General features: G+C 44.5%; 1 protein-coding gene across 3 annotated transcripts in view; it reads right to left on the reverse strand.

The window, feature by feature from the left end:
• PALD1 (phosphatase domain containing paladin 1) overlaps window positions 1-24,115 on the reverse strand; it is a 117,715-nt gene that overhangs the window by 42,964 nt on the left and 50,636 nt on the right. For all 3 annotated transcript variants that reach the window (XM_079976263.1, XM_079976264.1, XM_079976262.1), the window contains exons 2-12: window positions 17,776-17,970; window positions 16,981-17,083; window positions 16,186-16,365; window positions 15,044-15,208; window positions 13,924-14,084; window positions 12,715-12,790; window positions 11,108-11,259; window positions 9,299-9,395; window positions 8,331-8,435; window positions 2,294-2,389; window positions 722-856 (exon numbers count right to left, since the gene is read on the reverse strand). In XM_079976263.1, coding sequence (XP_079832389.1) covers window positions 722-856; window positions 2,294-2,389; window positions 8,331-8,435; window positions 9,299-9,395; window positions 11,108-11,259; window positions 12,715-12,790; window positions 13,924-14,084; window positions 15,044-15,208; window positions 16,186-16,365; window positions 16,981-17,083; window positions 17,776-17,957 — 1,452 coding nt within the window. In that variant the 5' untranslated portion in view covers window positions 17,958-17,970. The remainder of the gene's footprint in view (window positions 1-721; window positions 857-2,293; window positions 2,390-8,330; window positions 8,436-9,298; window positions 9,396-11,107; window positions 11,260-12,714; window positions 12,791-13,923; window positions 14,085-15,043; window positions 15,209-16,185; window positions 16,366-16,980; window positions 17,084-17,775; window positions 17,971-24,115) is intronic.

Consider the following 24,115-nt stretch of genomic DNA (forward strand, 5'->3'; position numbering starts at 1 on the left):
ATCACATTAATGCGATGCAGATCTGAAATCACCCAAAGCATACGCAGATACGGAGAGTAATCTGCCCAATGGGTGGCATTCAACTATATCTCACCCGGAGCAGACCCACTGAAATTAATGAACCTAACTTAGCCACATCTACTAACTTCAATGGGGCTGCTCTGAGTAGGGCTAGCACTGAATGCCACCCAATGTCCGCTGGTGCTCAGGCATGCCTGCACACACTCAGTTTAACAGAATCCCTGGAAGAACGTGCTGTTACGTTTCATAAAACCTGACTCCATCCTCAGAAGAAGGCTGAGCATGTAGGGGTGGGGGAGAAAGGGGATATAGTCCAACCCTTTAACAAGGAGAACAATTGCATCCACAAGTGGGAGCCAGTGTGGCACAGTGGTTAGAGTGTTGGACTATGACCTGGGAGACCAGGGTTCAAATCCCCACTCAGCCTCAGCCTTACAGGGTTGTTGTGAGGATAAAATGGGGAGGAGAACTGTGTACGGCACCTTGAGCTCTTTAGAGGGAAAGTGGGATATAAATGTAGTTGTGGTAGTAATAAATCATAATTATTATTACAGAAATGTAATAAAATGCAGAGATGCTGTCCAAGACGGCTCCAAGGAAGGGTGTTCAAAAGTCAGGCAGTGTAGGCAGGCTGATCAGGGTAAATATATTTAATAATAATAATAATAACAACAACAATAACTCAAAATAGTTGACTCACCAGCACTCGTGCCCCCTTAATTATCTGCTCCCCTGTGACCACAAGCTCCGACAGGTTCATGTTGGCTTGAAGCCTGTATAGTTCAGAGTGCCTGCACATCCATCGGCTAAAATCTAGGGCAAAAGCAAGGGGGTACTTCCAGTCCAGGAAAGGGAGACAAGACAGACAGGGACACTGTCAGAAGCAAATCAACGTACTGCACACATCACAAGTAATCATTAGAAAACATGTCATCCTGTTGGCACAAAAAACACTTTCTCCTCCTTATGGAATAACATGCATTGGCTGAAGATGCTGCTAGTTGAGGCCATAATCTTAGCAGCAGAGAGAATTATGTAAACATCTTGTTGGGTATGGAAGACACAAGGCATGGTGGCCAAATCTGCTGTCGCAGAACAGGATATAAAGTTGTCCTTTTCTCCCTTTCCTTTTCTGTAAACCAGTGTTTCTCAACCTGACCGCTGGTGTTGCTAACTAGGGATGGTGGGATTTGTAGTCCAAAAACAGCTGGAGACCCAAGTCTGGGGAACACTTGCTGTAAACCAACATGGCAAATTGTCAAGGGTGTTTTGCTTGATTTGACTGAGCTGAAGGTTTCTTTTATTACAGGGCTCGTAATGTTTTCATCATAATGGCCACTGAGTGAACAGTAAGTAAAGAGCAGTGGGAACGACAGTGACACTGACAACAGCCAACTTGATGCCATGGCCTTTGGCTAGCGCAATAAAAGTTTATCTAACACAAGCCATCTCCCTTTACAATTTGATCTGACCACAGACTCCCAAGAGCAGGCATAGGCAAACTCAGCCCTCCAGATGTTTTGGGACTACAGCTCCCATCATCCCTGACCACTGGTCCTGTTAGCTAGGGATGATGGGAGTTGTAGTCCCAAAACATCTGGAGGGCCGAGTTTGCCTATGCCTGCCCAAGAGCTTGCCAGCAAAGAAACTTTTGATGACTAGTTGGGTTCAACATTCACTTCAGTCTCTCTGGGCTTCACGTTCAGTTTCCATTGTATGCAAGTGAAATGTTTATAAGGGTGGAACTAAACAATGTGGATTCAGCATTTCGCAAGAACCCCCCACTTTCCATGTGGGTCTGCTCAGGCTTCCCCCACCCCACAGCTGTGGTGCCTAGGCTGTGGAACACCCTTCCCAACAGAGACCCTGTGTGCCTCATTAGTGAAAATGGGGCTTTTTTAAGAGAAGTTTTGGCCTGATTTAAAAGCTTTTTGTTTGTTTTTTGCCTCTTGCAGCTTCTAAGGATATTTTTGTTTCATTTTCAAGCTTGCTTCCCCTCTTCCCTCCCATTTCATTTTCCTCCTGTGTTTACATGGCAAGTCTTAGGGGGCAAGGGACCATATTGGAACTGGCTTTCGTAAGCTGCTCTGAGAGCCTTTTTTTGGCTCTGAAGAAAGAGGCTTGGTGTCCGGCTCCTACCCCCCTTGGCACTGCAACATCTAGTTTCACTTTCCCTGACATATGTAAGATGTCTGCACCCCATCACTGGGTACACCCGGCAAGGGTGGAAAAATGCACAGCATCGTTTAGGAGCTCAGGGAAGAATACTCACCTGTTCGTGAAGGTAATAGTTGAAAGCTATCAAGTAGAAGTAGCGCTCAAGGCTCTGCAGCGTCCTCTGAAGGAAATACTCTTTGGTGCTGTTCCCCTACAATGCAAACACACAAATAGTAATATTAATAAGAGGCACTTGCCATTGCTGTTGTTGTTGTTGCTATTAAATTTGCATCCCACCTTTCCTCCCAAAGGAGCCCTGGGCAGCAAACACCAAATGACAAAACAATAAAAACATCTTAAAAGCAATTCCAAAACAGACACAGACTGGGACAGATCTCAGTCTTGTTGAAGTTGGACTGTATTTGGTAGGCACCAAGAAGACAGAAGCTGTGTTAACATTCATGGGGCGGGGATTCCAAAGCGTAGGTGCTACCACGCTAAAAGCCCGATGGTGCAGAATGAACATCCTAATAAGAGGGTATCTCCAGGAGGCCCTCAGCTGCAGAGTAGGGCTAGGCGATATCTGGTTTTCAACACTTTGAAATATCTCCCAGGGAGTTCCATGGTTGAGTGAGGGTTTGACTGATTTCCCCTGTCCAACTACAAAACTAAACCATACTGGCTCTCCATATGGAAAATGTAGAACTTTAACATTTGACTCTATTTATAAAGGGACTACATTCTGTTTTGGGGAGGTGTGGTGGGGGGAGAGAAAGAATTTGGCAAGCGGTCCACTGGAAATCTGTGACATTACATAATTGTCTTTCGTTAATATTTACTTGTTATCCCCCTTATGAGAAATCCGGCCACAAGTGATTTGTCAAAAAGATTAAGGAACATGCTTAGGACTGAATTGAACATTCTTCTGCATGGAAAATATGCAGCTATTTGTTAAAGGGGGAAAGAGGAGATATAACTGGGCACGCTCCACATTAAAGTCTCCCTAATTATCTGTGGGGTGAAGGTGAGGCAAGAGTTTAAAATTGTGACACACTTTATGGTTGCCCTCTAACATTCATTTGTCGAGTGAGCGATACCATGTTTTTTGTTAGCGTAAACTTATATACGAGCCTGTTAAACAAAAAGGTCCCTTCTTGCCTTTTCTCAGTGAAAGAAGACTGAATGGTGCAGATATCAGATTTATATGTGATTTATCAAGACAAATGTAGCCTGCCCACCCATTGTGGCCTGCCAGGTACCCGTCAACCTCTCCCATTTTTGCAGTTCCAGATTGGGGGAGAGGGGAGGCGAAGAGAGGGATATTTAGCCACTCTATAGCAGGCAGCCATTAGCAGCTTTTGAGATGGAATCAAGAGATTTACAAGCTGGAAAGGCATGGTATACACTATAAACATAGATTTACAGAGACACACATTGCTCTTCCCCCATGATGCATTTTGTCCAATGAGAACATAACCCTAGAACATTTTTCCATTGTTTTAAGAAGAGCTGTTGCTGTGTTTGAACTTCAAATAAACAGTCCCTGTGTTTGAAATGTAGAGCGGGGTCCAAAGGCTTATTTCTCAGAGCCGCTGAAGACATACGCCAGCCGCATCCTGCAAAGGCCAAACTGAAATTCACCCTGACAGGAAATCCAGGGCTGCATTCGCAAATGGCTGCTCCAGAGTTCCATTCGCAAAATGGAGTGGTTCTTCCCCATCCTTTTCCCCCTCGCAACAAGCTTATGAGGTAGATAAGGTTGTGATGAGATAGTGTCTGGCCCAAGGTCACCCAGTGATCTTCAAACCTGAGTCTCAGAGCCGGGCCCTATCATGAGGCACAGTAAGGTAGCTGCCTCAAGCAGTGGGTCAGTGCTTGGCACACCAGCCAGGTTGCACCTGCCACCTTTTAAAAGAATTCAAAGGAAGCGCTTAAATCACACTCCCAATTCTTCCTTTAAAGTGGTATCACATGACACCATAGGATGCCACATCCTTGACAGTGGGTCTACCAGTCACAAGCAGTCTGCAGAGGGTGGATTAGAGCAGTGATGGAGAACCTCAGGCCTGAGGGGTGAATGTAGCCTTCCGAGCCTCTTTGCCTGCACCTTGGGTTTCCCGCCAGACCACATCCCCTTTCCCCACCGTGCCCCTCCTTTGCATCCGTGAACTCCCATAATGCTTTGAAGCATTGTGTCAGGTGACAGGATGTCAGGTGATTCAGTTGGATGGAGGACAGGGAGGCTGTGTGAGTGTGGCCCCCAGAACGATGACTAGAAGGGAATTAAGACTCTCAGGCTAAAAAAAAGGAGGTTCTCAATCCCTTCATTAAAGTACTAGGCAATAGATTTTCAGTATGCATCAACAGAATGAACTTTGTATTCAACTGAATACAATGTTCTAAAGATTCATTTATATGCTAACTATTTAACTGTATTGTGCCTACTAATGCACCTTGCTATAAAGGCAAATATCAAAGGAGTTGGGGCTTTGGAATGTTAGACGAAGAAGAAGAAGAAGAAGAAGAAGAAGAAGAAGAAGAAGAAGAAGAAGTTGTTGTTATTTATATGTCACCAGCCGCTCTAGGCAGCTTCCAACAAATTAAAACATTAATAAGCACAGTAGTAAACATTGATGAAACATTAAAAATTGAAGGGCTGTTACTTCAATCTTCTTTTCCGAGGTGCAGCTGCCACAGCTTCCTTGCACAAATTAAAAACCAAGAGTTGCTTACACAGCCTTGCATATAGCACTTTTTTTGCAGGAGACTAACTGCAGCTAACAGAGCTGGATTAAAGCAGTGATGAGGAACCTCAGGGCGGGAGCCAAATGTGGCCCTCCAGACACTTGTATCCGGCCCTCAAGATTCTCCTCATTCCACACCCCTTCCCCAGCCAAGCCCCTTCCCCGCCCCCAGCCCACATCCTCACCAGTCAGGCCTTGCACCTTCCATGCCTGTTAGACACAGCCCTTGCTAACGAAGGAAGAGAAGGAAAAGAGACAAAGGCATTGCACAGCTGGCAAGAGAAAAATACCCTAAGGTATGGGAGGGAATGAGCTTTTATGAGAGTTCAGCCCTGCCACCACACACACATTGCCCTAGTTAAGTCTTCAGCCATGCAGGAGGTGGCACAGAAGATAAATCCCTTCTGGTGTGAGCCCTGGCACCACCCGAAGCCTGGATCCTCCTTTACAAATGTGATGATAAAAAACAAATAATAGCAAGCGCTTTTATCTTCAATGGCAAGTGTTCTCTTGAAAAAACAATATATCCTTCCGGTTTCCTGAATAAACATTTGGAAAGCTTTCTGGCTTTCAGTACAAACCGTCCTTGTTTATAGCCATAATTTACACCTGAAGAATTTTATAGTCTATCCTGTTTATGTCTTTTAGGCAAGCGGGGTGTGTGTGTGTGTGTGTGTGTGTGTGTGTGTGTGCGGGGAGGGCAGAGGAGAGAGGCACCCAAAAGGAAAATTGAAGCAGTGTGTCCCCTGTGCTCATCTTTCCTTTTTCACATTTCTTGTCAACTTTTAGGAAAAAGCTGCATGTCAGGAACAGAGAGCACATTTTCTCAAAAAGCCAAACAAAAAAATCTAAGAAATCTAAGAAAAAAATCTAAGAAAAAAAATCTAAGAAGCAGCAAGGACAGATGGAGCTGAGTCCCGGAACTATTGAGAACTGTACACACTATAATTATGGGATTGGCAGAAATGACTGGCAGAATCCGTGACCAAGAGAAAGAGACGGTGGAGGAAGACTGGAAGAAGTTCAAAGCTTATCTTAAGAACTGTTACAATATTGATGAGTGCTAAAATGTCAAGGGAAAGGAAGATACAGAATTGCAGCGGAAATTGTTTGTTGAAATAAGATGAAATTGAGAAAGATAATAAGTTTTAATTAATTGGAGTAAAGGGTTGCTGAAAAATTGTAAAATATGGATGCAAAAAGGGTGAGGTATGGGGAAGTCCGAGAAAGAAGGCTTATGAAAATGAGGTTATGAAATTATATCTGTGTGTTTGTTTTTGTTTGTTGATGTGTGTAAGTTGTTTTGTCTTAAAATTGGAAAAATAATAAAAATTATATATATATATATAAAAAAAGAGAACTGTACACACTAATTACCAACAGTGGGTCCAATAGGAGGCAACACATAACACTGACAGTGAACTGGTATGCAAAACGAGAAAATGTCTAATGAAGCTTGGGAGAACTAATAATAATAATAATAATAATAATAATAATAATAATAATATATTATTATTTATACCACTCTGGGCGGCTTCCCAAAAAAATATTAAAATACTGTACTACATCAAACATTAAAAGCCTCCCTAAACAGGGCCGCCTTCAGATGTCTTCTAAAAGTCTGGTAGTTGTTGTTCTCTTTGACATCTGGTGGGAGGGCATTCCACAGGGAGGGCACCACTACCGAGAAGGCCCTCTGCCTGGTTCCCTGTAACTTGGCTTCTCACAGTGAGGGAACCGCCAGAAGGCCCTCGGTGCTGGACCTCAGTGTCCGGGTAGAACGATGGGGGTGGAGACGCTCCTTCAGATATACTGGAGAGCAAGTACAGTTTCTATAAAATGTGTTCTGCTGAATGGGGCTACTGAATGCTACTCTATGGCCTTTGGAAGTCCTTGGAAGATTTTTAATGCACTACATAAAATCCTGAGTGTAATATTTATTTTTAATGATTCTAGGGAGGCAAGATGCTAAGATATTCTGCAAAGTCACAGGTGCATGTACACCATAATATCACAATTATAACAAATAAAAGCTTGACATATCTCGCTTTGCATGTCATGAGTCTATCTCATATATTAGTTTCACCTTTTAAGTTGAATTACTGAAATAAATGAACTTTTCCACGATATTCTAATTTTCCAAGTTTCACCTGTATACAGTGGTGCCTCGCAGACGAAATTAATCCGTTCCACGAGTCTCTTCATCTTGCGGTTTTTTCGTCTTGCAAAGCACGGCTATTAGCGGCTTAGCGGCTATTAACGGCTTAGCAGCTATTAACGGCTTAGCGGCTTTAAGAAAAAGGAAACAAACTCACAAGAACTCGCAAGACGTTTCGTCTTGCGAAGCAAGCCCATAGGGAAATTCATCTTGCGGAACGACTCAAAAAACAGAAAACTCTTTCGTCTTGCGCGTTTTTCGTCTTGCGAGGCATTCGTCTTGCGAGGTACCACTGTACCAATGTAAGTTCCTAGCTAGAATGAGTTGCAGCAACACAACTAAGCCAATACCCCAAAGCTCCTGAAAGTTGTTAGGAGACCCCTAAAAAAAAGCAAAGGTAAAGAACCCCTGGACAGTGAAATCCAGTCAAAGGTGACTATGGGGTTATGGTGCTCATCTTGCTTTCAGGCCGAGGGAACCAGCGTTTGTCCACAGACAGCTTGCCGGGTCATGTGGCCAGCATGAACCGCTTCTGGCGCAACAGGACACCGTGACAGAAACCAGAGCACATGGAAATGCCATTTACCTTCCCGCCACACTGGTATCTATTTATCTACTTGCACTGGCATGCTTTCAAACTGCTAGGTTGGCAGGAGCTGGGACAGAGCACCGGGAGCTCACCACTGTCGTGCATATTCAAACTGCCGATCTTCTGATCGGCAAGCCCAAGAGGCTCAGTGGTTTAGACCACAACACCACCCGCATCCCTAGGAGACCCCTAGTCCCCTCACAGAGCTACAATCCCCAGAGTGGTTTAACAATCAATCCCTCTTCCCATGAAACTCTTAGAACTGTAGCGCTGTGAGAGGAATAGGGGCTTCCTAACAACTCTTGGCACTTTTAACAAACTACAGTTCCCAGGATTATTTTGAGGGAGCCATGGCTGTTTAAAGTGGTATGAGACGGCTTTAATGTATAACACAGATGGGGCCTTAGTCAAATTTTTAAAGGTGGGCTTTCTTCCAAGGAAGCATCAGTTGTGAGCTTAGATAGATGTACGTTAAATATCCCAATGTCCCGTAGAAAGGCATAATCATAACATGGGTCAAACCCAGCTGTGGACGCCACTTTAGGAAACTTAATAATGCCATAGGTCAAGATTTTAAGGTCAATATTTTAAGTAGTAAACTAATTCAATCATTAAATTAAATGCTTAAAAATTTAAGGAGGAGGCTCCGCCCGACCGATACCTGAATTCGATAATCTTCTCCAATCCCTTCCAGCTTCTTCTTATTCTCGTAGATGGCTTCCTTCATGTCATGCATTTCTGAACACAAGAAAATGGCGGAATCCACCTGAGAAAGCCAAAAGCCAAATGTCAATCTACGCAAGAGAGAGAGGAATCTCTTGCATGCTACATTTGTGCAGGCCCCCATTGGTCTTATCGCCTGGAAAGGCACTCCCCAGTTTAACGGCACAGTTCAAAATTGCGGCCACTTTCTGGACAACCTTCAAATTTATCAAGTTCACAGGTAATCAAAAAGTTTGCAGCATAGATGCATTCCCTTCTTCACTGGGGGGTTGAGAACCGGGGAGAATAAACAGCTTTGGTTTTGACTATGCTGCTCTCTTAATCCAGGTTTTATTAAATTTGTTTTACTATTCCATGCATTTGTATAGAACCCCCCAAAATGGTGCTGGTAGGTACAACCTGATTAAAAGAAAAAGTCCATCATCAACCTGCGACACTAACCATTATGCAAAGAATGCTAAAGGAGCACTGCAACCAGTGTGTGCTTCCCAAACTTTTCATGTTGGTGACACACTTTTTGGACATGCATCATTTTGCAGCACAGTAATTCAGCTTTATTAGCAAACTGGAGGTTAAGCTAACCCCTTTCCAGCCCCAGGAGCTTGAGGAGTGTTCGCGTGACACACAGTTTGGAAAGCTCTGTGTCTACACCCTTGATTAGCTGTTGTGAAGAGAGCTTTGACAATCACTTCTGAACAACAAGTGGTGCCCAATAACACCATCTTAGCCTTGAAGAGATACAGCATGCTTGGTTCTACATCAGTAGCTGCTGCGGACAATGACCTCAGACAGCAGAAATGGGGAGGGGGAGAAAGGGAGTCAAGAGAAGGGCAAGGGCAACAGGGGATGGGTGTCGTGGACTTTATTGCCAAGGCTCCATCTGCAAATCAATGCAACTTTGCTTACCTCCTCAACTATCTGCTGGCCTTTTGGTACTATGTCAATAAAGGCCTGAATAATTCGAAATCGATCCCTTGGCAAAGACTTAGTGGGCTGTGGAAGGCTGTAATTGGAAAAGGTCAAAATATGATATCTTTAATGTGAAGTGAACACTCTCTCTCTCTCTCTCTCTCTCTCTCTCACACACACACACACACACGTGTCAACTTGAGAGCACAATTCCACCCATTCAAAAATATCCATCAGATGTAATCCCCTGCTTCATATACCAACACCTTCATATAGACACACACAAGCCATGGTGTTTATTACATCCACACTCAATGAAATATCATTCCGCTTCAAGAGCTGGCCACTTATATACTACTGCAGGAGTCAATAATGTCTCCCAAGCCAATTATTTCATAATCCTATTTTCCTGTTCTGCATTTTGGTCATCTACATGCAACATCTAAAATCACAGAATCAAAGATTTAGATCATAGAATCATAGAACTGCAGAGTTGGAAGGGACCCAAACAGTCCTCTATTTCAACCCCCTGCAATGTAGGAATGTAAGCAGTGCATGCTTCATTTTCCCAGGATAATAACCCTAGAGCAGCCTTTCTCAATCTTGGGTCCCCAGCTGTTGTTGGGCTACAACTCCCATCATCCCTGACCATTGGTCCTGCTAGCTAGGGATGATGGGAGTTGCAGTCCAACAGCAGCTGGGGACCCAAGATTGAGAAAGGCTGCCCTAGAATGTCTAGGGTTCCCACAAATGCTTCCCCTGTAGTTTATGGTGTGGCTCAGTTACTTGAGACACAACTATTTGCACTGTCATACTTGCTCCCACCAATCCGAGTTATAGTAACAATGGAAAGTGAGACACTGTGGACCAGGGTACACAGACTGATCCGCAAGGGAGAGTGATGTATGGAGGCGAAACCTAAAAGAGTCTTCTGTCCCCTTGAAACTATATAGTTCCAAATGGAGTACAGTCCCAACATTTGGATGTAAGGGAAGCCAGAATCTCCAATGCCAGTCAAACCAACACTCCTCCCTCTCAGCTTCATTTCCATTATGGAACTCTTGTCAACCAACTTGTCAGGGGTCAAACTGTCTGACTGTCAATTTACTGCTGGGTATGGGAGAGGCACAACAAAAGGCTTGTGGGGTTGTGAAGTTGACTTGTACTGAAACGTGCTATTGGCCCATTTAGCCTAGTACTGTCTCCTCTGAGTGACAACAATTTTCCACATTCTCTCACAGAGTTCTTTACAGTGGTGCCCCGCAAGACGAATGCCTCGCAAGACGAAAAACTCGCTAGACGAAAGAGTTTTCCGTTTTTTGAGGTGCTTTGCAAGACGAATTTCCCTATGGGCTTGCTTCGCAAGATGAAACGTCTTGCGAGTTCTTGCGAGTTTGTTTCCTTTTTCTTAAAGCCGCTAAGCCGTTAATAGCCGCTAAGCCGCTAAGCCGTTAATAGCCGCTAAGCCGCTAATAGCCGTGCTTCGCAAGACGAAAAAACCGCAAGACGAAGAGACTCGCGGAACGGATTAATTTCGTCTTGCGAGGCACCACTGTACCAGCTCTGCTTACCCAGTTCAGGGATGGGAAATATCAGGCCAGTGGGGAGACTGTATTCCCTTCAACCATCCCGTTTTAAGCGGGACATCCCAGAATTACAGAAGCCATCCTGGCTTCTGATTGGATCCTGAAATCTCTCTCTCTCTCTCTTTGGTTCCTGCATTGTGGCACATGTCAGCTTGTTGGTTGACAAGAGTCAAGGACAACCAACAAGATAGCTCAGGATGAAAAGGCATACAGTACTTACTCTTGTTTCTGCAGCCCACCCTTGCGGTGATAAAGAACCAGAGTGCCCAAAACCATGGCTAGGTTGGTCCTTCCGACTCCTGTTTGGCAGCTGAAGAGCAGGGCGGGAGGAGGCCTGCTGGGGTCTTGGAGAAGGAGCACATTGGGACTTTCCTGCAGGACAAAAATACAGTGCAAGGACATTTCTTGGGCTACCATTCCCTCAGATTGACAGCTGATGGGGCCAGAGGAGAGGCCTCTCTTACAGTCTGGGAAATAACAGGCTTGTATCACTGAAGCACAGGAGGGAGAGAAGGAAAAGGACATGGCAGAAAGAGGAAAGCGGCATTTCTCCCAAACTAGTCCGCCATCTCGTTCGTTCTGCTATCAGGGGGTTGATAGTTATGTTGCTCATGTCATGTATGGTTTAATCCAAGGATGCTGAACCTGTAGCCCTCCAAATGCTGCTGGGACTCCAATTCCCAGCATCCCTGACCTTTGGCTCTGCTGCCTGGGGCTGATGGGAGTTGCAGTCCCATGCCATCTGGAAGGACATAGGGTTCTGTATCCCACCAAGCACACTGGACTTGCAATTGATACCTCAGGCTAGATTGCAACCTTTGGGGGGAAAGAAACCAATGATTTCAGACAGAGTCCAACCCGCAAACTTATTTGGGGCTTACATAACATGTACAACTTCACTCATCTAATCAGTCTCTAAAGTGAATCTGAAAAACCAGAATGCCTCAACTCCCAACTTACACTGGAGTGGTATAGAGGATACAGTTGACCGGGTGCCTTAATAAATAAACAAAAGAGTTGGCAAGAAGACAAAAACTGATTGATTTTTACATGCTGCTGCTATTTCTTTTACTACTGTTTGATTTCTTTTTTTATGATGTACCATTAGTTTGTTTTTAAAATGAGCTGCCTTGAGTGCTCTTTTTTAGAGTGTGGAATATAAAAATGAACAACAAAAAAGAGAAACACATTCCAAAATGGCTTACTGTCCCCCAAAGCCAGAAAGATCTTCTTATTCCCCCCCCCCAAAAAAAAAACCCTTTCTCAAATTAGTTTCATATATTAAACATGGTTGAAAACTGCTTGGAAGGCAGAAATATTGAAAAACACGTTTCTCTTTCTTGTTATCAATGGAACAATATCTCATTTCTAAAACAATCTTATGCTTGCAGTTTCAAACCACACTGATTTCAAATGAAACCAATGAAAATTTTTAAAAAGTATTTTAAACTTCTGGCTGGATCAAACACCTTTTTTAAAAAAACAAACCAAACCAACCTGTGTGGGTAGACATTTGGGTTTTTCACATCAGGCATCCAAACATGGTCGTGAAACTCCAGACACGCTCCCAAAGCGAATATAGGTTTGCCAACAAATGCATGTATTCAGCTACAAGCTCCAGAGTGCCAAAAAATAGCCACCGCTTTTAGCTGTATGTGCATGGCAGCAGCAGGCAAAAGGAAGGAAAGATAAATCTTTCAAAAACCAATGGCATCCAACTTGCGCTACCTTGAACAACAACAGCTTTGCATGTTGCCGCCTGTTTAAAACAGAGGATGCTACACTCAAGGCAGCTTGTAGGCCTTAACATTCTTTGGCAGCCCTTACCCTGAGGAAACTGATGAAAGCATCAAGTTGCGCTTCCAGGGGGGCTCCATCCATAGGCAAAGGCAGCCGGTGGTACCTGCCAAGAAAGGGGGTGTTACTGGGAGCAGAGAGACAAAAACAGCGAGGATCAAAACTATAGGCGGGTTTTTTGTGTTGTTTTTGTTTTGTTTTTTTAATACTGGGTTGTCAATTCCACTCACCCAGAAGTTAGATTAATTCAATGTGCCAGCATGGAAAGGAGGAGGAACCCACATACGATGCCTGTGGCAACCTGCTAAATTCACTCCACTCATCCCCCAACTCTTTCTTTTGTCAGTTGTTCAGTTATAAGCTTCTGTAGTAGGGCCATGTTTGGTTCTTGCCATTGTTGTGTGCCTCAGCGGTGTAACAGCCTGTTTGCTTTCTGAACTTACAGGCTGTGTGCAAGGCTTCCCCTCTCAACAAAAATACTTTTTATTCTTTAAACACCACTACCATTATTATTACAGTGGTACGTTGGTTCTCAAACAGCTTAGTTGTCCAACAAATCAGCTCCCAAACGCTGCAAACCCAAAAGTAAGTGTTCCAGCTTGTAAACTTTTTTTGGAAGCTGAACGTCTGGCGCAGCTTCCGCTTGAGTACAGGAAGCTCCTGCAGCCAATCAGAAGCCGCGCCTTGGTTTTTGAATGGTTTCGGGAGTCAAACGGACTCCCGGAATGGATTAAGTTCGAGAACCAAGGTTCCACTGTATTATTGTTATTATTACCTGTCCTGACAACAATTTGAAATTTAGAATTAAAAACAGTTAAAACAAATGACAATATGATGGATAGTCCCGAGAACACACATCTCAAGTGTCAAAGGCCAGGCTGTATCTAATACCAGCCACACCTCTGTGGGGTGTTCCACAACTTGGGGGGGGGGGCTGCCACAGAAAAGGCCTCTTCCAGACTGCCACCACTTCTGAAAGCAGAGGAATACTAACGGGGACACTACTGCTAATCTAATCTATTTACAGGAAAAATGTTTGTCCTTGAGGAAAGTACAGTATGTTTTTACAGTTCTATTTCCTTTCGGGGGGGGGCACAGAACCCTTACTAATACACACACACACACTGCGGAAAAGGAAGATGAAGATGGGCAAAGAACATTTGAAAAGAAGAGACAGCCAAGTTAACACGAATGCTATAATCAAGCAGGGACCATTTTGTTCTCTCATGGAAAAATTACCTGTAAGATGGCAGCAGGAAGACGGGCCTTTTATACACTTCTTCTGTCACATGGATGTCTTCTTCATAGCGGATTCTCACCGAATGGGGCTCGTCTTTGAAATGCTCGATATCGTTGTAGACGTAATACGTGTTCTCCTTCAGCTGGGCGAAGTCGTGTATCTTCAACAGATAAATCCAATAAACCAAGCTGAGAAGAGCCTTGCTTTATAAAACACGCCTTCACAACTTCCCTACACACACACCTGTGCCACTGAACCGAGAGGCACCATGGCAGATATCTGCGTATCCCGCTGAATTTTTTTGCAGTGATGGCCAAACTTGGCCCACCAGCTGTTTTGGGACTACAATTCCCATCATCCCTGACCACTGGTCCTGATAGCTAGGGATGATGGGAGTTGCAGTCCCAAAACAGCTGGAGGGCCGAGTTTGGCAACGGATAGGTCGCCATGGCAACCTGGGAACCACTTCCTATCCCTAGCCCAGTCCTATCCAGTAAGGCAGATGCTACTGAAACAACACTGGACTATACCATGACAAAGGGGCTCCCAAAATGCCATGCTAATTAATATACCCATTTGTCCTCTCAGCAGAATATGAAGTTGTCTAATATGGCTTCCCAGTACTACAACACTGAAATATCAACGAATGTACACACACATACTGACTTCCCATCAATAAACTACATGACCAGCTCAATAATTTAAGTGCATACCTACCATCTAGATATATTTTTTAAAAATATCAAAAAATAAGCCAGGAGATCTGGAATAAAGGTCACACGTTACGTGCAAGGGGACTCCAGTGCTGCCAGTCCTGAGCTAGATAGATCAATGGTCTGACTTTAAGAACATAAGGCCCAACTAGCCCAGCATCCTGTTCTCGCAGTTGCTAGCCAGATGCCTGTTGGAAGCCCTCAGAGCAAGATCCGAGCACCACAGACACTCTCCCCACTTCCGGTTCCAGGAACAGGTACATGAAATAGCTTCCTATAGTGGAATTCCTATAGTGCTGTAGTGGAATTAAGTGGTAAGGCACTGAGACAAGGAATGAACGGACTATCCCATCTCTAGCAGGTCCCACAGTACCGTGCAACTTCCTCGGACACTCAGAAAAATCACCTCTTTCCGAATAGAGAGCTCCAGGTTTTCGACTTTGACACCCCTGTGTAGGTTGTGCAGGTTTTCGTGCAGGTTCTCCTTTCCCCTGGGAGTGTAGGGCATGAAGTCATTGTCCATGTGCAGAAAAAGCACAGGTTCCTCGCGGACACAGAATACGATGCACTCCTGCTGCAACAGAGAGGAAAGTGTTGGCTAAGCCGTGTCGGTAAGCTAAGCTGCAAGTTGATATCAGATAAGAGCCCATTTGATGCATTGCCACTTTCCTATGGGTCTTTTCTTTTTAACCTCTTAGCATTTTCTTTTTGACTCTAATTACCCTAACTATATGGACTATGTGCTACATGCACAACAGCTCGAGGCAAAGCTCCCAGGTGCTGTTCCGAGAAGAAGAAAAGATTGTCGCTACATCATGGTCTTCATGTACATATTAAAGTGGAATCTTTTTGTTCTGTTCCCACTCAACAGCTATATTTGGATTCATCAAAGACATGCACACATGTGGGAGTGGGAGTATAAGAACACCACGCACATATTCGTATAGTTATAGGGACATGGAAGCATGAGGCTAACGGCACATCATAGCTGAAAGCAGATAGGAACTTATGACATAATCAGAAGCACACAAAGGCACACACAAAATGCTTTGCTAACATCTCAAATGTAGAAACGGATGGGCAACGAATTTCAGTAGCGCCTGTGCCCTCAATCTGATAAAACTGACAGCATTTACTTGGACTTTTGTTATTTTGACTCCGGTGCAACTGCTCATCTTACTATTTCATAGTTTGTTCGCCTTGTAATTTTTGTAGGTTGTTATAATTGCACTCCCTGTTTTATATGCATTACAAAATGAAATAACAATAATTAAAAGTTTACAAAAATTTGGGGGGTCATCGTGCCGGTGCCCAATGATTTATTTATCCTTTGTTTCATTAACATGTATACACCCCATGGTTGTTAAAAACAACAACCTCAAAACGAAAAGCAAATAGGATTTTTAAAAGTAAAATGGTCAGCAGGGGCTTCACATGAACCCCCCTTATGCGTTGAAAGAACGTGTGGAGGGTTGTGGGAGTAGTGAACTGTTGTTCCCATTTGCATTCTGAGTTGTGCATTAGCTTTACTTCCATGCACACACAGACCTTGTGGCCGTCGCTCTGCAGTTTCTGCAGGACCTGCTTGAATCCGTTTAAGCTGGGCTGGCCCATCCCAAACACAGAATATCCCCCTTTTGCCTGTCGAAAGTTTGGAGCACCGCAGCTGCTGGCAGTGTTGAGGACATCTAGCTTGCTGTATACGTCACGGACCATAAAGTATTTCCCCTGTAATAGGGAAGGGAAAAAGAAAGTAGAAAAAGTATAATGCATATTTCAACATGGAAAAGAAGGCAGGATGCTATGGGCCAGATTCAGCTGATAAGTCCTGCTAGCAGAAGCCAGTGCAAGGTTTTCTGCAATGAGCCTTTTTGCCCCCATTGGGCACCCAAACCCCACAAACTTGACTTTGGGAAGGTCAAGGGAACCTCCAAAACAGTGTCCAGGGGAAGGAAAGGGGAGATCATTCCAACCAAGAAGCTGAAACGCTCACACTGATGGAACGGTCTCCAACCAACTTTTTCATACAACACATAAATCGGTCACATAATTTGCTGCCACAAGATGCGGTAATAGCCACTAGCTTAAATGACTTTAAAAGGGGATTGACACAGATTCATGGAAGATAGGGCTATTTGCTGTTTTGGCTGGAGGGAACCTCCTACTCAGAGGCCATTTGCCAGATGGGACCGCAGCAGGAGAGGGCAACTGACTTCATGCTCCGTTTTCTCCAGCAGTATCTGGCTAGTCACAGTAGGGGGGGAGGGGGGAGAAGCTCTTCTTACATCCTTATGCCTCAGTCCCTGCATGCTGGATGCCCTGAGCCAAGTCTATGGTACTCACCTGTACAAGGTAATGCTCTGGAGTAGACTCTGTAATCCGCCCCACACTATAGCTGGCCTTCAATAAGTCATCATGAATCTGAAACTCTTCTTTGCAATTGTAGCTGTAAGAAGCACATGGAAGAAATTCATAGTGGGGTTTTCTGCAATTAAATAGGGCTTTAAATATGTGCTTTTCTTTTTTTAGCAGTTTAACAAATACTGCAAATCACCCAAAGATCTGGCAGTAGATCCCAGTCTACTTTCTTTCCACCCCTAGTTAGTTTGGAGCACTGAGAAGAGATGAAAAGAGGTGTTAAGATGTTAGAAGTCTGTGCAAACTGCCTCTTCTACCAAACTGCACAGGCAGAATTACAGAGGAGGCTGCCTTATACAGAGTTCACATAGCTCAGAATTGGCCACACTGGTTGGCAGCAGCTCTCCAAGGTTCTGGGATGCTGGGAATTGAACCTGGCGCCCTCTGCCTGAAAGCAGATGCTCTACCATTGAGTGATGCCTTTTCTGCCAACAGTCTGGTTTGCATCTAACCTTTGACGCAGGAAGACAGGGGGAAGCAGCCACATGCATTTCAGAAGAGCATGGTTAGAAAATGGTGCTGGTAATGCCAAGGTTGCAGGTTCGATCCCTGTATAGGACAGCTGCATATTGCAGGGGGCTGGACTTAGATGATCCTCAGGGTAGGTCCCTTCACACTCTATGATTCCATGATCTGCAAGTCTAAGACAACGGTTCTCTAAGCTACCAGCACTGAGGTTCAAGGAATTTCAGGAACATCACTGTTTGGGGGGCAACTCACGTAATGACTACAGGTGCCACCTTATTGGTAATAATCGACTTGGCCTTGTTGTTGTGGAGGCCGACCGTCTGGAAGGAGTGGATGCTGAGGGAATGGCGGTCTTCCATCGTTCCGCTGCTGCCGTGGATATTCTCAAATGTTGCCGTCGTCGTCTGCTGAGCTGTGCTGGCAGTTGTACCCATAATCCACAGGCAACTGTGCAAAATCAGAAGGTGAAGAAGAGAAACATGGAAAGATCAAAAGACTGCTTTTTCTGGAGTGAGGAGGAAGGAATACAAAGATATCCAGGAAGAGGGAATTTGGATTTGACACAAACATACATAATCCTTTTAGAACAGCGGTGTTTTAAACCGTTTTCAGGGAAACCCTGGAACTCCACGGAAGTTTACCATTACCTCCTCAACAGAAAGGTAAGCAATGACTGACAAGCTTGTCCACCACCACTGATCTTCCCTTACGGTAGGTATGCAAGTGTGATACAGAATGCTGCACACTCAGTTCAGGAAAGGAAGATCAGACAGGCCTGGCCTGCGCCCTTCAGAAACGAGTGATTGTGCATCTCCCAAAAAAGCCACTCTGCAGTGCTGGAGTTCTGTGGCAGATGTGCCAAGCATCCTTAGCAGATGAGCTGGTGCTGAAAGCAGTAAGTCTGAAAGCCACCCATTTATAGTTCCACCAGTTACGCTTATCTTGACATTTATAGATGGGTTTTGTTGGCTTCTAAGCATTAGTGGAGTACAGGACTAGTTTAAGGAAATGGCCATATCCTCCGAGGAATATGCAGGATATTTTTGCACCGCCTACTGCAGTGGCTGGATTCCACTACAGACTTCCCCCCTCCCCAAACTAATCCCAGGTATATGAGCCTTCTTTCATTACTGGGAAAACACAGAGAGATACATCTTGAGTGCTACCTTCTAGGTCCCAAGGCTAAGCTGTGACTCAATAAAGATTCAATTTCATTAAAACTCTTGGAAACTAAGTCAGGTTAAGCTGCAAAATGCAGGACACACACCACACACACACACACTCCAGCACCGAAGTACAAAGTTGAGCCCTGTTTCTTCCTAATCCTATTCATAAATAGCTTAATAACATTCCAACTCGCACAGGAACTTGGACACCCTTTGTATCTAGAGAGCTTGTGACAAAGACAATATTTGAACTGGAAGCTTGTGGCTTCGACAGTGTGAGCCAGTATCCCATTTTTAATTAACGGCCTGTTCTTCACCCTTTCCTCCCCGCAGCATCAAATCCACATAGGCCTTAGAAGCTTCTCTTTATCTGTCACCGTAATCTATTTCCCCATCTCTCTCCAAGTTCACATACAGCTATACAGAGAGCATCAGGAGTGCCACTGCCTTCATGCAGAACCACGTAAATATTTGGAACGCAACACTCCTAACCGTGTGTCTAGCATGCCTCACAGGCAATACTTGGAAGAGTCAGATTTATTGTCAGGTGTGCGTGCAGGAGCCAGGCCCCGTGACCAATAGGACTTTGCAGGACTGGGGCCTTCCTAAGTGTGTTCTGAAGAGGCAAGGTGTGGCCCCAGAGGTGAGGCCGATTGGTAACTCACAGCACCTGGTGGCAAGAGCTGGGAAGGGATATAAGGTCAGAATTTCCCTTCGGCTTTTTGCCACAGCAACACGCTCCCTTCCTTGCAGCATTTGGCTTCTTGCTTCCTGATCCTTGAACCTCGGCTTCTTGACTCCTTGCTTCTTGATCCTCGGACCCCTGACTTTGTTCCTCCTTGCTTCCTGACCCTCGGACCCTTGGCTTCTTGACTCCTCAGACTCTTGGCTTCCTGACTCCTGGCTTCTGGCCCCCCATTCCTGCTCCCACCCTGCCATCTTGCTCCCGGTCTTGAGGGCCCCCTGCCAGGACTTTGATCGCCCGTGAACGGGACCGTGACATTTATCTGTCAACCTCTGGGGATCACAGCACCTGCGGGCCTCCACACTTTGCACCCACCAATGCCACCTACCCCTTTCAACTTTTAAAATAAAATACTTTTGATGATTGTTTGGATGGGGGGGGCTGTCTGTTCCTTTTGCGGGGAGAGGAGTGACTTCCCCTTCTTCTTTGTTTTGAGAGTGGGAGGGGGGTTGTTGTTTTGGGGACCCAAGCATTACCAGTTTTGTTTGGGTTTGTTTATTTATTTATTTATTGGTATTTTGAGGGGGCTGTGAATATGTGCAAAATGTTCAGCGGCCCCCCACCCCTTATGCACCCCACCTTTTTTTTACTTGGGCAATTCCTAAGGCCAAGCTCTCTTGCCACCTTGTAATGGCAATTTAACAAACAGTTGTAGCTCACAGCAAAGGTATTGTGAAGCAGAAATGGAGCTTGCTGTATTGCTGCAGCCTAAAGCTGCATACCGCAAGCCACTTAGAAGGTAAAGGGACCCCTGACCGTTAGGTCCAGTCATGGCCGACTCTGGGTTGCGGCGCTCATCTCGCTTTACTGGCCGAGGGAGCTGACGTACAGCTTCCGGGTCATGTGGCCAGCATGACTAAGCCGCTTCTGGCGAACCAGAGCAGCGCACAGAAATGCCGTTTATTTTTCCACCGGAGCAGTACCTATTTATCTACTTGCACTTTGACGTGCTTTCGAAGTGCTAGGTTGGCAGGAGCAGGGACCGAGCAACGGGAGCTCACCCCGACACTGGGATTCGAACTGCCGACCTTCTGATCGGCAAGCCCTAAGCTCTGTGGTTTAACCCACAGCACCACCCACATCCTGCAAGCCACTTAACTATGTGTATATTCCTCTATGTAGTAAGGCTTGTGGACTAGAAAGATGAAAAGGAATGACCGTTTCCTGAGAAAGCAGCTTATGCCACTATCAATGCCTTAAGTCTTTGAAATGTCATATGATAAGGGTTTTAACTGCTGCTGCAGCAAAAGACCACCCCTGCGACTCCTTCTAGCATCTAAACTAATTAAAATGGTACACCTTTTCGCTTATTAACCAATGGGTAGTGAGAATGGGGGTGGGCAAATTTGTAACTGACCCACCTTCAAGCCTCATTCTAATGAGAATTTTGCTGTGACAGATGCAGCTTTTTAAAAAAAAATACATGGGAAAGATGAATGAATTTCCATCAAAGGGCCCAAATATGTTTTTGTTTTTAAGTCAGTCAGCAAGATGGCGCACCTGAGCAAATGGGTGAATGGGCAAATAGCTAAAAAGCAAAGAGACACGCCCACCTCCTTCAAAAATCCAAAGGAATTAAGCACAAGCCAGCATATCATGATACTGATTATAGCAGGTGGGCTTTTGACACCCTAAGTTTTGTTTTCTAAGCACACTCCATAAAATATCTGCATAGCACTTTACCCATCACAAGTCTGCTTTTGAGCAACTGTCTTAATGGCTTTTCCAGGTCATTCGTTCTTTTCCTCTTCTCCATTTGTTGGTGCTTCTAAACTGTGACTATTTTCAGATAGGCCCCAATCACATACTGGCAAATTCAGATTCAGGTAGGTGTCCGTGTTGGTCTGACACAGTCAAAATATATTTAAAAATTTAAAAAATGTCCAGTAGCACCTTAGTGACCAACTAAGTTTGTTCTTGGTATAAGCTTTCATGTGCATGCACACTTCTCTGAAGAAGTGTACATGAACACTTCTCTGAAGAAGTGTGCATGCACACGAAAGTTTATACCAAGAACAAACTTAGTTGGTCACTAAGGTGCTACTGGACTATTCAGGTTACACAGTTAAATTGATATGGACCTTTTGCGCCACAGACCTACTCCACCCCCCCCAAAAAAAAAGAAAATACAGATTGATTTATTTTTGTGATAAGAAAAGCAATAAGAAAACTCACCAGAAACCACAGAGTAACATTTGCCTGGGGTAGCATGTACACAGTACATAATGAATTAAATTTGGAACTGAATTAAAAATCACCCAAAGTTCCACTGCCAAAGGAACTTAATTCATGTTCAGTTCACCTAGAAATTCTATGAACTACTTTCAGGTGCAGTTCAGAGATTTTTTTTAAATTAATACAGTGAATTGGTTAATCTGAATCAGTTCATTCCAAACATTGCTCAAAACCCATCTCTTCAATGAAACTTTTAGCTTAATCCTACTCCCACCCTAAACAAAGCCCAAGCATGTGTAACTTAATTTGCCGATCTTCCTCTCCTGTAACCCTTGCCTCCAGTCACTCATGGTCAAAATTTTGCAAGCACCTTGAGGCAGAGACCAGGCTTTTTTTTGCTAATAAGACCTGACTCCAGTCTTCCCCCATTTAAATAGAACTTAACCAGAAGCACCCACAACAACAGACCCATAGGTATTAAATTAGTATTCAATTAGATATTCTATAGCAGACTACATTAACACCTGGCCCAGCACACCTGGTGATTAAGACTAGGGAGATGCTAGGCCTAGTAAGCGTTTGTGTGACAATATTCAGAAGTTACTGAAACGTTTTAAACAAGACTTGGTCTCTGTTTGTATAGCTGGCAAAGTCTACTTTGTCAGACTAGTTTATAAAGAGTTGCTGCCGTCCATAGGAATGTGCTGTCTACAACATTAGGGAAAAGCCTCAATACATCCCTTATAAAGCACTATTACATGCATGTTCAATGACATTTCCTTCTTCCTTCAGGCTGTATACAGTGTACATGGGGAAACAGAGAAGAATATTTAAAATTGGAATATTCCTGCAGGATGCCAATAGGTGGAATAAACTCTGTGTGTCAAGGGAGGCTGCTTGGGCGTGGCATCTTTGCCCAGGTGGACTCTATAGGGCTCCTCCTACCTTGTAAACTGCAACACCAGGCCTCTGAAAAGCCTGCTCATATTGTTCAGCACATTGTCCCCCTCGTGTATAGCCCACAGGATTACTGTTCCTTAATCCCAGTAGCCCCTCCACATTCTTGCAAGGCTGAGGAAATCAATGGTCTTCCAGATGCTAAGACTCCAACCACCATCATCCCTGACTCCTAGCCCCCAAGGGGGATTATGGGCTGCAAGTTCGTCATCCTTACCTGTGACAAAGCACTTGAAGGATTTAGACTGGAGGTAAAATGTTGGATTGAGTTCTGCGCAGGTTCACACACCAGTTTGCTCCAGCTCAGATATAGCATGGGTGGGGTTCTCTCCCTGACTTCCTGCCCCGGTACTTCCTGTTTCCTTACTGGGTCCTGATTCTTTCCCACTTAGGTCTATTGCTCATGATCAACCCAAGTGCATGCAATTGAAGCAATCCCATTTTCTGCCCATGCTTCCATTTCCTCTCTTGTTCCTCTGTGCCTATTTCAGATTGTAAGCCTCTTGGGATAGGGACAAGCCCTACCTCTTTTTGACAAGTGCCACAAAACAGATGGTGTTATATGAATGGTTTATAATAAGACAGCTAGAGCAGGGGGGGGGGCATAACATCAGAGCTTCATTTCCTTCCTTGCTTGGATCTTTCATTAACAAAATACAAACCTGGCTGCATTCCCGTATTCCTAATTGGTCTGTGTTTGGCAGAGGAGCAGACCAAGAACTTCAATTAAGCCAAGAAAGCCTTTCTCTTGATCAATAGCCTTACCTCCATTCCTACCCCACCCAAACCCTTAAAAAACCATGTGTCAATGGTTATGAGTGGGTTACAACATGCTTCTGTTGTGTTCTAGAGGTTTTTTTAGTGAGAATGTTAGGACGCAACGTATCGAAGAAAGCCTTATCATGGATGGCTTAAGACCGCCATTTACCCAGCGATAACTTGCACACAGCCATTTGATTCATCTGCAGCATCCTGCCAACTGGTAAAGAGAATTTTACTGTTTCCCCAGACTTCTAATTGGGTGGCTTCATTGTATGGTGTAATTCTTCTTGCCGCCAAGCAGGATGGTGCAGCCTAACCAAGTGGTCACATCTACACTGTATATTTATCCCGCAGTGGAGTGGTTCTTTGCATCATTAGAGCAACGGAGGGATGTGCTTTTGTTACCAAGAACAGCAAAAATGAAACTGTTGTCACACTGAAAACTGTGTGCCACCTTGGAGGAGGAAAATAATTCTAGGAATCAGAGAAGCAGAGACTCTGTTCCTGGAAGTCAAGAATTCTGCTAGCAATTTCAGACACACCAAATATAGACCCACCCAGTCAACACACCCTGACTATATTAGCATGGGAGTGGGCACGGTTGAACCATGAAATGTTTTCCTGTTAAACAGCCTTGGCCACAAAATTACTTTTCCGAAGCTCACTTTTAGGTGAAAGTTTTAGCCGCTTTATTTGTTTATTCCCAGAACTGGTGACTTTTGAGTGAAGGAGGCAACATTTCCTTGGAGTTCTCTCAGTTCCCAAGAAGAACACGCTCGTGGTGACG

This window comes from Podarcis cretensis (genome assembly GCF_951804945.1).
Source record: "Podarcis cretensis genome assembly, chromosome: 5".
In the NCBI taxonomy this organism is placed as follows: Eukaryota; Metazoa; Chordata; class Lepidosauria; order Squamata; family Lacertidae; genus Podarcis; species Podarcis cretensis.